Genomic DNA, 13,081 nt, shown 5'->3' on the forward strand with positions numbered 1-13,081 from the left:
ACTAATAATTTAGCCTTTAGCTTTAGCTTAGGTTTTTCTAACTCAAAAGTGTGACTTACTAGTTCCAGTTTGTCATAAATGCAGCATAGTGAAAACAAAAGACAACATTTGTCTAGCACTCAAGTTTTGCACAAACAGCAACTCAAAATTATCTCATATGTTCAGACACTCTACCTACATAACAGTAAGTCAATTGACTGTAAGAGCTGTCATATGCATGTTCACATCTGCGTTTGTGTTGCACGGTACACATATAAAAAACAAGATTGCCATTTAGAAGCGCGTTTAAAAAATCCCCCCAAAAACCCTTGAGCTGTGCCAATGTTGCACTGATGCTGTGGAGTATCCAGTCAGAGAAACAATTAATGAAGATCCGCCTATAGATGAGCTCAGAAAGACAACCAGTGGTGTTGATTCACCAAAAGTCAAAGTATGGCAAGTCCAGATGACGCCATAACTTTACAATATCAATAAAAATCCTGGATACTTTCATCCTTCCTGAGGATCCTGACCATATATAACTGAAGGATATTATCGGTTATTATCGTTATATATCGCACCTGGAGGAGATGGAATCCCAAAGCAATGAAGGTATAAGAGATACCCCAGTGGCTCATCATGTAGAGCATGTACCATGTACTACATGGCTAACTTAGCCACAGTGGCTTGGGTTTGAATCCAGTCCAGACCCTTTTGGTGCATATGTCATCATCTACCATGTATTTCCAATGTGCCTGTCTAAAGCAGAAATGGCTTAAAGTATAAAAAAAAACAATTATTGTAACAATTCTCCTTTTAGCACAAGATTTTCCTGAATAGACTTCTAATCTGTAATCGCGAATCGTTTTTCGATACATTTTGCAGCCCTAAACCCATATCCTAAAATTAGGGCTGTCAATCGCAATTTTTTTTTTAATACAATTATTTAAATGGTGTCACGATTAATCGCATATACAAATATTTGCTGGGAAAGCCTCTCATATAAAAATAACTCAATATATAATGATTATACATATTTATATAAATATATAATTATCTTTATTTAAAAATTATGTATATATAAATAAAAAATATTCAGATAATTAAAATGCATTACATCTTTGTGGCAGAAGAGTTAATCATTGATAAGTCAATACAAAAAGCGGCTTTAGAATACAATGTATTGTTTACTACCATATTATTGATCATAAGTCAATCATTGACATGCAGTTCACAGTAATCCATTACACAAGTGAATTTGTCAGTCAGTTTGAGATTTATTATGAGGGATTGTTTAAGGGCCGTCAATTTACACCTACGTCAGACGTCAGGGTTAGAGGATGGATACCCGAACCGAGCCTGACGGGACCCGACGGTACCCGACAGGCCGGGCCGGGTTCGGACACATATTTTGAAATGACGGTCGGGTTCGGGTCGGGCTCGGTCACGTCGGCACGATAAGGCATTGAACATTTGAAATTTAAAACAGCTTATTATAATGTTTAACTGGATGCAAATGTTTATTTTTGTGATTTAAAATACATTTAAAATATTACCTTAACATCCATCTTCATGTGTGCGGAAATTTGTTTATGTTGCTGTGACAACGCGCAACACGTGCATGCATAATATTGCATATTTGGCTACATGTGGCTGGCAGCGCAACGATGGAAGACGTTAAAAAGAAGTTGATGGATTATGTGAAAAGATCCCATGTTACAGTTTTATTAGCCACACAGTTTTCGAGAAAAATGGTAAGAGTGATTTTCATTTCAATAAGCTGCATTTGTGTTACGTTAATGTTTTGTTCTGTTAGCTTGGGCAATTTTTGGTAGACCTAACTTTGTTCATTTAATTTCAATTGGCTATTTGTTTTGGCCTCTTGTGTGCGCCTCTGTTAACATGCGCTTTGTTGGCCGTGTGCGGCGCACGCTGATGCGTTGCGCACATCTGTAAACATTACCGAATGCCTTCCAGTTGCTAAATAAAAGCGGGCTTTCTACACAAACAAACGTACGTGTCATTAGTATGAGAAAAAAACTAGATTTTTAACTATGTCGGGTTCGGGTCGGTTCGGTTACTGCCCTGTCGGACGCGGCCCGGGCTCGGACAGAAAAATGCGGCCCGATCCGCACTCTAGTCAGGGTGTATTGTGTCATAAACATAAAATGTTTAGGCCACACATCTTGAGATCCCTTTGATCGCATTTGCGCTCCTTCGAGTGTTTTGAACGCAAGAACATAACGTATGTTTGTTGTTCTGCCTATTGAAGTGTTTTCTTCACTGTATAAACTGTGCTTTGCTCATACAGCTGAAGTTTCAATTACTGCCCTCTGGAGTAAACAGGTGGTACTACAAGCTTGCATTTCTCAGAAATGTTCCTCATTATGGTCCATGGGCATTGCGATTAATTGCGCAAATTGTTTTAACGCGTTATTTTTTGTAAAATTAATCACACTGAATTAACACGTTAAATTGACAGCCCTACCTAAAATATTAAGCTATTAAGAATTGTCCTGTTACTTGAAGACCCCAATGTGGCCTTGCGCACAGGTGTTGCTAATAAAGGTCTTCATGAAATTTTCAATATCCAAGATGTGATTGATCCAACATGTGCGAGTGTATGCTGGAGCATTTGACATTGTAGCCTAGTAAAAACTAGCTTCAATAAGTTTGAGTATGAGTGTTTCAATTATATTTACATCCAACGATTGTACAGGGAATAATAAGTGAGGATTACAACAACACAAGTGATTCGAGTTAAACATAAACAAACACCAGAAGATGAAATTAGGGAAGACAGCCAGTTGCTCAGCTGAGGTTTTAGCAGGTGACGAAACACGATAAAGTTCTAGCCTGTACTTTAAATTTATTTATATTATTTATTTTTTTGTAAAAGGATAAGTACACAAGAGTAAAGCAAAATAAGAAAAAAAGCTGTAATTGAGGATTAAATTGTTTTTATTCACATAAACTGATATTGCACTACAATATTTATTATTAAACAACAGTAAAGATACAATAACACAATTTAATCATAATTTATTCATAATTTCATTGTCAATCCATTTTTGGTGGGAGGGTTTGTGCAAATACACAGAAAAAAAGGTTGAATACAAATTTCACTAGTATCCACCACAACGGCCCTCTTTAGTCTGGCAGTATGACAGATCTCTCTGAAATGGGACACGATTTTTAGCTTAAATTATATAATTATAACATTTTACTGAAAGCAAAACAATTATTATATACTGCAAAAATACAATGACATTTATGAAATCTCGTTGATACTATTTTCAAGTCTTGCTCACTAGGGGGTGCTTCAGCACCCTCAGCACCACCTTCCTGCACCTTTGAAAGAGAGGATGCACAGTGTTTTTCTTTCTTAATTTTTTAAATCTTTAAATAAATCTCAAGAAGAACATGAATTAAACTGTCATTCCTCATTCCTAAATGAACATGCATAACAGCAGCAAGGATGACAGCATGTGCTGAAATGAAAGCTAACAACTTAACATTAATTAACTTATGTATTGTGTCAGGCCTTGGTAAAGGAGATAAGAGTTCACAACATCATAGTGAGTGTGTTATGAGACCTTATAAGCAATTCTTTTCACTTAAACTAATGTTAGTTATCGCTATCAAATGACACGTTTCTCTTTTCAGGTGACTGTAATGATCATTTGCCTCAATTCTGATTCAAAGTCTCCACATTTTTAATCAAGTTACTGCGTAATTTAACAGTTTCTTTAACGAAAGAACATCAGGTATATTTACTTTAAAATGCCACTCTTCAATTCCAGCCCATATAAGAATATAGTCAATTCCATTTAAGAGAATATTTTGCCAAACTATGCACCGTTCACAGCAATGTCCCATTCATTCCAATGGGAAGTTCTGCAGAGCATGTCAGAGCAAGCAGCGGTAAACAAAGGGGGGCGGAGCTTAGCGAAGAGTCAATTGGTTGGCGAAAAATCTACATTGGTTAGTCTATACTGTTTATAAATGTATATGTCTATAAATTCAGTATGTTAGTAACTTTAAGTGCAGCTGACTACTTTTAAAAAAGAGGATCTCCATTAAATCATGAGTATACTATTGTTGGAGATTTTGATTCATTTTAGTGACTTTTGATTCCATTCCCCAAAAAGTTTAATTCAGATTTGTTAATTGATTTGTTCACTGACCAGATCTTCAAGTTACACCATTGCGCCTGCAGATGGTGTCTTTTAAGTAATTGCAATAAACCAAATGCAGTCTACAAGCCTAATTATCCTTTATTCAATTCTTTAAAAAAAGAGACATCAGCACTTCAGCGTTAAAGCATCATAAATCTTTCCACACAAATGAAAAACAAAGCATATCTATCATACTAGGAACTGCTGAGCACGACTTTTGTTATCAAGATATACAAAAAGGACAACAATACTGTCTGTATGTCATTATAATGTATGGTCATCACTCACTTGTATTCATAATTCAGCCGGCCCCATTTCTTGTTGAACGAGATTGACGATATGATCGAACGACATGCAGCTCCTCCTCTCGGTCAGCAGATCATCCTTCATGATGACTGATTAGTTCATGTCAGTCACAAATGAGTTTACAGTTAATTTAGTTCATTCACGACATGAACAAAATCACTGACTCAGTGAAGGGGTGTATTCGTTCAGGGGGTGGAACCAATTATATTCTCCTTAACAGCCCACACTCGAATGCTATTGGCTCGCGCTGAAGTCTTTACAGGCATGAAAAGGAGCAGAGCTTATTTGATTCAAAGGGAGAGACGTCAGTGAATGAAGAACATGAGTCAGTGTATAAGTAAATGAGAATGATTCGTTCGCTTAAAACATTTGTTCAAAAAGACCTATTTGAATGTTAAAAGATCATCTGTTTGTTCTGAAGCATAGTGACATCAGTCCAGTATTTGTTGGAATATTTTTACATTAAAATGAAATATTTCTTTAGATTCAGATACCAAAGTATGGGGCATAGAAGCCCTTGTGACTGTGGAATGATGCTGAATGTGGGTTCAGGGGTGTCCTTAAATATTTTTAAAGACATTTGTATATTTTCATTAAAGTGAGAGACTAGTCTACCAACTAGTAATTTTAGTCTTTGCTTATTCATTCCAAACATCTAATAAATTTTCACAAAATTAGAACAGAAATCGATTTGTTTATTATTAAAGGCTCGTAACATGCGGATTAATAAAGATACATTTAGAAGGGAAAAACGTTATGGTCTAAAAGGTGCTTTGAAACCACGTTAACTCATACGGCGCTTCATGTCTACACACATGCAGGGAAAAGAGGCGACGTGTGCGGAGCGGGACAGGGCAGAAATTATGCATGTTTGGTGCTAGAGAACAATATTCGAGATTACAGCGCAGAAAGATCAGAGCTGTTGTTCACATCACTGTTGTCCTGTTGCACTCTTCACTTGAGACGATGAGAGGGGCGCAACCGTTGTCATGAAGTCTTGCAGTGTGGATGAAATCAATCCGGTGTCTGACGTAGCCTAATTGTTAGCAAGGCAGCTAGCATTTGCAAGTTCATCCAGTCTGACCCTACGTCACCACTGGCGCGTTTTGAGTGAAGCTGAGAGCGATTTCAATTTTTTCCTATGAAAGCCGAGCGTCATGCTCGCAAGGTGGACCGTAGGATTGGCAGCGGAGCGAGCTCTCTCCTAGCTCTGTGAGCGCCTTTGAGTGGATTTCGTCCGCCCCAGTGGAAACGCAGCCTGAGAAAGCCAAACTGCTTGTGCTTTAGCGACATGCAGTACATATCGAAAAATCCTTAAAAGCTTAGTGCTTATTTTCTTTATCGTGATAAATATCGATATCGTTTTATTGCCCAGCCCTAATCACTAGTATGTAAGGTGAAGTATGCAACTTTTTCAGTGTTACAAACAATATATCTCAGTCATATCCCAGCTTATTTACATCTTTGGGTATAAGCCATTTGTAGGATTCAATTCAATTCAATTTTATTTGTATAGCGCCTTTCACAACACACATCGTTTCAAAGCAGCTTTACAGAATATCAGCATTAACAGACAAATAAAACTGTAATGTCTATAAAGTCGATTAATCATCATTGTGTAATTTAGATAAAATACGATTTTTAATAGTGTTTAAAAATAATTAAATGATAATTGTATTAATAACCCCAGTGAGCAAGCTGTAGGCGACTGTGGCAAGGAACACAAAACTCCATAAGATGTAGATTAATGGAGAAAAATAACCTTGGGAGAAACCAGACTCTCTTTGGGGGCCAGTTCCCCTCTGGCTAACATCATGAATGTAAATATTAATTATGTATAGGTAAAATCATGGTTAAAAATGATTAAACTAAGTGTTAAGGGTCAGTGATTAAACATCGATTGTGTTTGAACTGTAAGATTAATGACCAAAGTCTTTGATGTCCATCTTGATTAATTGCAGAAGTTCACATAGATGCAATTGTCCTTGTTAATTGGCTGATGAAGGCTTTTGTTGGCAATAGTTAGTCTAAGCATTTCATTTCAAGATCGTAGTCCATAAATAGACTGAGGTGATGCAGGTTGGAGTTGGCATCATTTCATCCTCTGAAGTCCGTCATAATAGACTGAAGTGATGTTTGGCTGGCACCGGCTGCAATTAGTCATCATTCTGCGACATGTAGCAGTGGAGTCCAACATGAAGCAGGAATGGTGCTGGATCCAGCCGGTTCTGGTGACCTCAGTATAGGAGTCCCGAGGTTGAGACAGGGAAACAAATAAAAAGATGTAAGCGTAGATGCCATTTCATTTATTGTAGAGTTAGAGATCATGCTCAATGTTTCTGGTTTCTGGTTCCGGCAGACCCAACTAAAGCAGCCTAATTGTGGGTTGGAGGATAAATTAGGTGTATGCCTGGCTAAATAGATGAGTCTTTAGTCTAGACTTAAACTGAGAGAGTGTGTCTGCATCTCGAACAGTGTTTGGGAGACTATTCCATAGTTTAGGAGCCAAATATGCAAAGGATCTTCCTCCTTTAGTGGATTTTGATATTCTAGGAACTATTAATAGGCCAGAATTTTGCAAAATTTACGTGTTGGAATATAGCGTGGTAGAAGATCACTTAAGTACTGCGGAGCTAGACCATTCAAAGCTTTGTACGTAGTTAACAGAATTTTAAAATCAATACGGAATTTAACAGGTAGCCAATGTAACGATGATAAAATGGGGCTAATATGATCATATTTCTTGGTTCTCGTCAGCACTCTGGCTGCTGCATTTTGAACCAATTGAAGTTTATTTATTGATCTTGCTGGACATCCTCCCAGTAATGCATTACAATAATCTAGTCTTGAGGTCATGAACGCATGAATTAGTTTTTCGGCATCAGCAGCCGAGAGCATATGCCTTAATTTAGCAATATTTCTTAGGTGGAAGAATGCTGTTCTACAAACATTTCTAATTTGATTTTCAAAGGACAGATTGGTATCAAATATAACACCTAAGTTCTTCGCTGTTGAAGATGATGTAACAGTACATCCATCTAGAGTCAAATTATATTTTAGTGGCTTATTTTTAGAGTTTTTTGGTCCAATAATTAGAACCTCTGTTTTGTCAGAATTGAGTAGAAGGAAATTTCTGGCCATCCAGTCTTTTATTTCATTAATACACTCTGCTAATTTTGAGAATTTTGAAATCTCATCAGGTTTTGAAGAAATATAAAGTTGTGTATCGTCAGCATAGCAGTGGAAACTTATTCCAGGATTCCTGATAATATCTCCCAAGGGAAGCATATACATGGAGAACAGCAGAGGCCCTAAAACTGATCCCTGTGGCACTCCATATTTTACTTTTGTTTGGTTTGACAATTAAACATTTACATAGACAAAGTGGTAGCGGTCTGCTGAAATATGATTCTCTCAAAAACTGTAAGCACTCTGTCTGTGGTGCAATAAAAATTGCTTTTTTTTAAGCAGCCTGTCCAGCCCGACACAACAGTTTGTACGGCTGCTTGAAAAAGTAGCTTGTTACATTTATTTTTACTAAACTACCAGCTGCTTTCATGCTACTGAAACAAGTAGTAAGTTTGGGAGTTATGCATACAATACAGACACTTTGTAAATTCAGTGCAACTGCTGGAAAGATTGTGATGACCATTTGACCCACAGGAAGTTTTAGATGCTCACTGGAACATAAAACTGGAAATTGAGTCTCTCTGTGTGTGTGGGTTGGGTTGAACAAGCTGTCCTTTGTCAGGTTTAACACACACAGAGTTTTTGAGGTATGTGAATGGTCTTCGTGAGCTTGTGTTAATATAAACGGTCTGTTTCAGGGTTCAGAGGCGGTCGAGGACTGCGTGCAGGGGGCGCTCTCCTCCCTCTATCCTCCTTTCGAAAGCACCGCTCCTCCTTTACTCTCTCAGGTGAGACTATTCCCATGCCAACATATTAGTATTGTTCAATACCAATACCCGCAATTGTCTAGCAAACACTTAGCACACCTTAGCAACTGCCCAGAAACTACCTAGAAATATATTAAAACACCTTAGCAACCACTTAACAATACCCTAGAAACACACTTAGCTCTACATCTCAAATATCTTTTTAGTTTTTAACCTGTATAAGGCCTTAATAACCTTAAGACGTTAAGACTTTAAGGCTTTATTCAAAGTCTTTCTCGAGCCAACAGTTGGTGTATCTTGATGAACATCACTTTTCTAGTTTTAATTTGTAATTGTAAAAATGTATTCTGAAATGTCAATGGATATATTTTGCAGGTGTTCTCTGTGCTTGAGTCCACCTATCAGAATGACAGTTTGAGGTATCTGCTGGATTTCTTCATTCCTGCCAAACACTTTCTGCACAAATTACAGCAGCATGCATGTGTAAGTGTTCACCTATTGTGGTGTTTGTTAAAGAAATAGTTCACCCACAAATGATCATTCTCTCATCATTTACTCACCCGTATGCCGACTAAAACTCTTCTGACTTGCATTGACGCTTGTGCAGAACACAAACAAAGCTTTTTTGAAGGATATGAGATGTCTGATTGCCATACAGTGCAAATCAATGGAGTCCAAACTGTCAAGCTCCAAAAAGTTCATACAGGCAGCATAAAGGTAACCCGTACAACTTGAGTGGTTGAAACGTTTGGTACCCATTGATTTGTATTGTGTGGAGAAACATACATCATGCATCCAAAAAAATCTTTGTTTGTGTTCTGCAAAAGAAAGAAAGTCATGTGAGTTTGAGAAGGCATAAGCGTAAGTAAATGATTAGATAATCGAATGAATTTTTCCTGGCAAGCATTGCAAACCTCTAAACCTAACCATTATATTTCAGTGCATAACTGTTTTCCAGTGCTATTTGTTCTTTGGACATTTATAATACCTGAAATCGGTATCAAAAAGAGAAAACACCTGACACTGACTCACAACCTTACAAAAATCTGCCACTCATCAACCTTACAAAAAATTTGCCACATCATTTTCACATGCAAATTAGTTTGTGATTTGACGCAAATGTTTTCCAGAAGTTTGCAGCTCTTCACCGATAGCGGTAAACCTGCAGCAAACCTTTGACAGCAATGGACAATTTGCTGCAAGTTTGCAGCAAAACTCGTTTGTATATTAAAATGATCATTGGCGTATTTGTGGCAAATTTGCCATGTACTCTCAATTTTTGTAAGGGATTCTATAAACCGCACAGCAACACACAAAAACCCACCTTATCGACCACATAGCAACATCCTATGAGACCCCAGAACACCCTTGCAACCTAGCAACACTCCAGCAACCACACATCAGTGCGTCAAAAAACACACAGAACATATTTGCAATGTTCTAGCAACCAGCCAGAGCACATTAAGAACCACCTTGCACTTCCCAAACACCTAGCAATGCAAAAGCAACAGCCTAAAACACCTTTGAATCCTCAAAACTAACTAAAACTAAATATATAACAATACACTAAAAAAACTCTCAGAACACCCTAGCCACCACCTAGCGATGATCTAGCCACTACCAAGAACACACTATCAACTGCTTAACAATACACTAAAACCCACCTTAGCAACCACCCAAATAAATGCATAGTAACACTCTAGTAACCAACCAGTAATGCACTAAAACTCTCAGAACACCTTAGCAACCGCTTAGCAATGTCCTAGCAACCTCCAAGACCATCTTAGAAAACACCCAGGAATGTCCTAGCAGCCGACCAGAACACCATAGCAACCACCTAGCAACATCATAGCTACCACACAGAAAACACTAGAAACCACCAAACAATGCTCTAACAAAAGCCTATAACACCCTTGCAACCAACTAAAACCACCCAGAACACCCTAGTAAACTAAAAAACAATCAGAACTCCTAAGGAACCACCTAGAAACATCCTGGAAACCACCCACATAACCATAGCACTGGGGCTGCGAGTACTTCAAGTGCAAACACCAGTTTACTGTTGCAATACCACACACTTTGTAACTTTTCTAAGAGTCTGCATCCTTAACACACACATAGGTACAGTGAGTATTTATATGCACATACATCTCTTTCACTCTAAGACTCTCTTACACTTTCATAACTATGCACATGACATGTACATACACACACACACACATTGTCAACCGACTCTGTTTTCATTGTCGCTATGAGAAGCTGCCTGGGAAAAGAGCCTCAGTCTGAGTCATGACAGTAATTCTTACCATATGTGTGTGAGAGAGACAGAGAGAACACTAGGGCTTTCTCAGAAAAGGCTGGAGGAGTATTGGGTTGAGAAATTGGGGAGTAATATATGTATAAATCACTGGGGCACATTGAGAAAGGGGTAGAAAGGGAAAATGGGACAGGTATTTACTGGAGAAATAAGGAAGACAACTTCACAATCATTTGTTAGATGTGCTGTAGATATTTTTGTATCTTTTGAATTGACTATAAACAACAGACCATAAAAAGAGGGTGGAGCTTTGGAGAAAAAGTGCGGATGATGGAAGGGTGTGGATTCCTCAAAGTAATTTGATCATGGTCCTGTGAGTGGTCACGGATGAGGGGGTTGCATGTCATGGGATAAAAGAACTGAAAAGAGTGCAGATGAATATGAGGTTAGACTTTCGATCACAAGGTAAGGAAAAGCTTTCTCATGGAGGAACTCAGAATAGGAACAGATCTAAATTTTTCAAGATGCAGACAAAGTTGAGGTCGTGAGCAACATCATTACCTCAATGCTGAAATTGAGAGACTAGGCCTTAACTGCCAAGAAGAAACTGAAAAAACTTACTGGCAATAAATAATATAATATATTCCTAATATATGCCTGTAACTTGATTTGTGATTGTAAAATATATCTTAGCCAGGTGCAATGCCATAAAACTGTTACAGTTTCTGTTATTTCTGTGTCATCACTCTAGGTAGCCCCACCCATAGCAGAATCTCATTGGTCCAAAATACTGCTCCACCTAACTTTATATTTAAAATGAAATACAGTATGTTCTGATTGCCTGTGATTACATTGGACTTAGCAGCATTTTCATTTCCATTGTGGACAGAAGAATTATATTCTGCATTGCGCCTGGTTTGGACATGGTGTAAATGCTTAATTAAGGAAGCATCTACTAAGAACATACATGTAAATTTAAATAAAAAACATTTTGGTATGTTAAAGAATATCATGGAGACTTGGAAGTGGGCTCTTTTGACTTGGATCAGTAAGGAACAACCTAGCAATGCTTTTGGAACTACCCAGAACACCCTAGCAACTGCACAACAATGCACTAAAACCACTAAGAACACTATAGCAATGCTGTAACAAACACCTTGCAATGCTCTAGCTACCACTCAGAATATCACCTAGTAATGACTTATTAACTGCTATGTACCTACAAGTTTGTGTATGCAAATATTTTGGTGTGTTCAAAAAAAGTGCAATTAGCTGTCATCTCTGTTTGATGCACAGCGCTGCATGTGAGAAAGTGTGCTATTGTTTATTAGCCAGATTAATGTGTGTTAGCTGGGCTTTTCTCTCTCTGTCAGTCTCAGTATCTGGGTTGCCTCTTCTTGCACTCTGGTTGGCCGCTGTGTTTGGGAGAGAAGGTGGTAGTACAACTGTCCACTTTGGATTGGAGACACCTGCGTAGTACCGACTTCTACCTACAGGTGGTGCCCTTCTCAACACGTTGCCCCCGACTGGCTCTTAAGTGCATAGCACCTGGCGGGAGAAATGTGCAGGAGGTGTTAGTGCCCGAGTCGCAGCACCCACTTGTGTTTACTGCAGAGTGGCTACATTGCATCAACAAGGAGCGTGGCTGCAAGAGAGAAGGTAAGAGAAAATATTGGAAGAGTGAATCGAGCACTGGGCAGGGTGAATGGTGGAAAAAATTTGGTTATTACTATAACGGCAGCCAGTAACCGCTAAGAGGCTGAGTAGAGGGAATAAAAGTTGACGCGTTTCCACTGCAGATCTAGATGGTTTATTGTAACATTGAAACGAACATGATGGATGTTGACAGTAAAGTAAGCAAAAAGCAATGAAATGAAATAAAACTAAATGAAATGAAAACGGTCAACAGAAAGTGAGTGTCCCAGCAACTCACCCCCTTCCTACATGCTAACCACACGCAAACTAACAGGTAATATGCACCTACAACATGTGACGTAACAAACTGAAAGTAAAAATTTCAAAATAAAAGACATCAACCCAAACCTGGCACCTACAATCCAGCCCCTGATTATTACACCCCAAAATTTAATAATCATAACAATACAACACAATCACGCAAATTATACATCAATGCGTAATTATTTGCATACATAGAAATCGCTAAATCTTATTTAATAAATAATGTATACACAAATGTGCGAACAGTGTCCGTAATCAACTGAAGTAAACATGTCAATCAAACAGTTTTTAGTCAAAGTCTTCGGTAAGTCATTTGAGAGCTCTCATAAGTCAGTCAGTCAATCAATTAGTCAGTCGGTCATAGAATAGTTAGAAGTCCTCCGTTTCAAGAAGAAGGCAAACTTTAGTAATGGGTCTGGTCAAGCAGGAACTCTTGGTCTTGATTCTTACTAGACATGTCAATCCTCTTTTATCCTGTGTGATCTGAATAATCTTGCCCATAATCC

At 38.1% G+C, this 13,081-nt stretch overlaps 2 protein-coding genes across 2 annotated transcripts in view; one reads left to right on the forward strand and one right to left on the reverse strand.

Moving 5' to 3' along the window:
• Positions 1-13,081, reverse strand: part of LOC127648178 (histone H3) — a 1,095,985-nt gene that overhangs the window by 93,035 nt on the left and 989,869 nt on the right. The window contains exon 10 of the mRNA XM_052132788.1: positions 3,651-3,673. Within this exon, the coding sequence (XP_051988748.1) occupies positions 3,651-3,673 (23 nt within the window). The remainder of the gene's footprint in view (positions 1-3,650; positions 3,674-13,081) is intronic.
• The window catches only part of LOC127647870 (rho guanine nucleotide exchange factor 40-like), a 99,427-nt gene that overhangs the window by 39,682 nt on the left and 46,664 nt on the right, over positions 1-13,081 (forward strand). The window contains 3 exon segments of the mRNA XM_052132388.1: positions 8,291-8,380; positions 8,735-8,842; positions 11,990-12,275. Of these exon segments, the coding sequence (XP_051988348.1) occupies positions 8,291-8,380; positions 8,735-8,842; positions 11,990-12,275 (484 nt within the window).

The sequence above is a fragment of the Xyrauchen texanus genome, chromosome 1, assembly GCF_025860055.1.
Source record: "Xyrauchen texanus isolate HMW12.3.18 chromosome 1, RBS_HiC_50CHRs, whole genome shotgun sequence".
NCBI classification, from domain to species: domain Eukaryota; kingdom Metazoa; phylum Chordata; class Actinopteri; order Cypriniformes; family Catostomidae; genus Xyrauchen; species Xyrauchen texanus.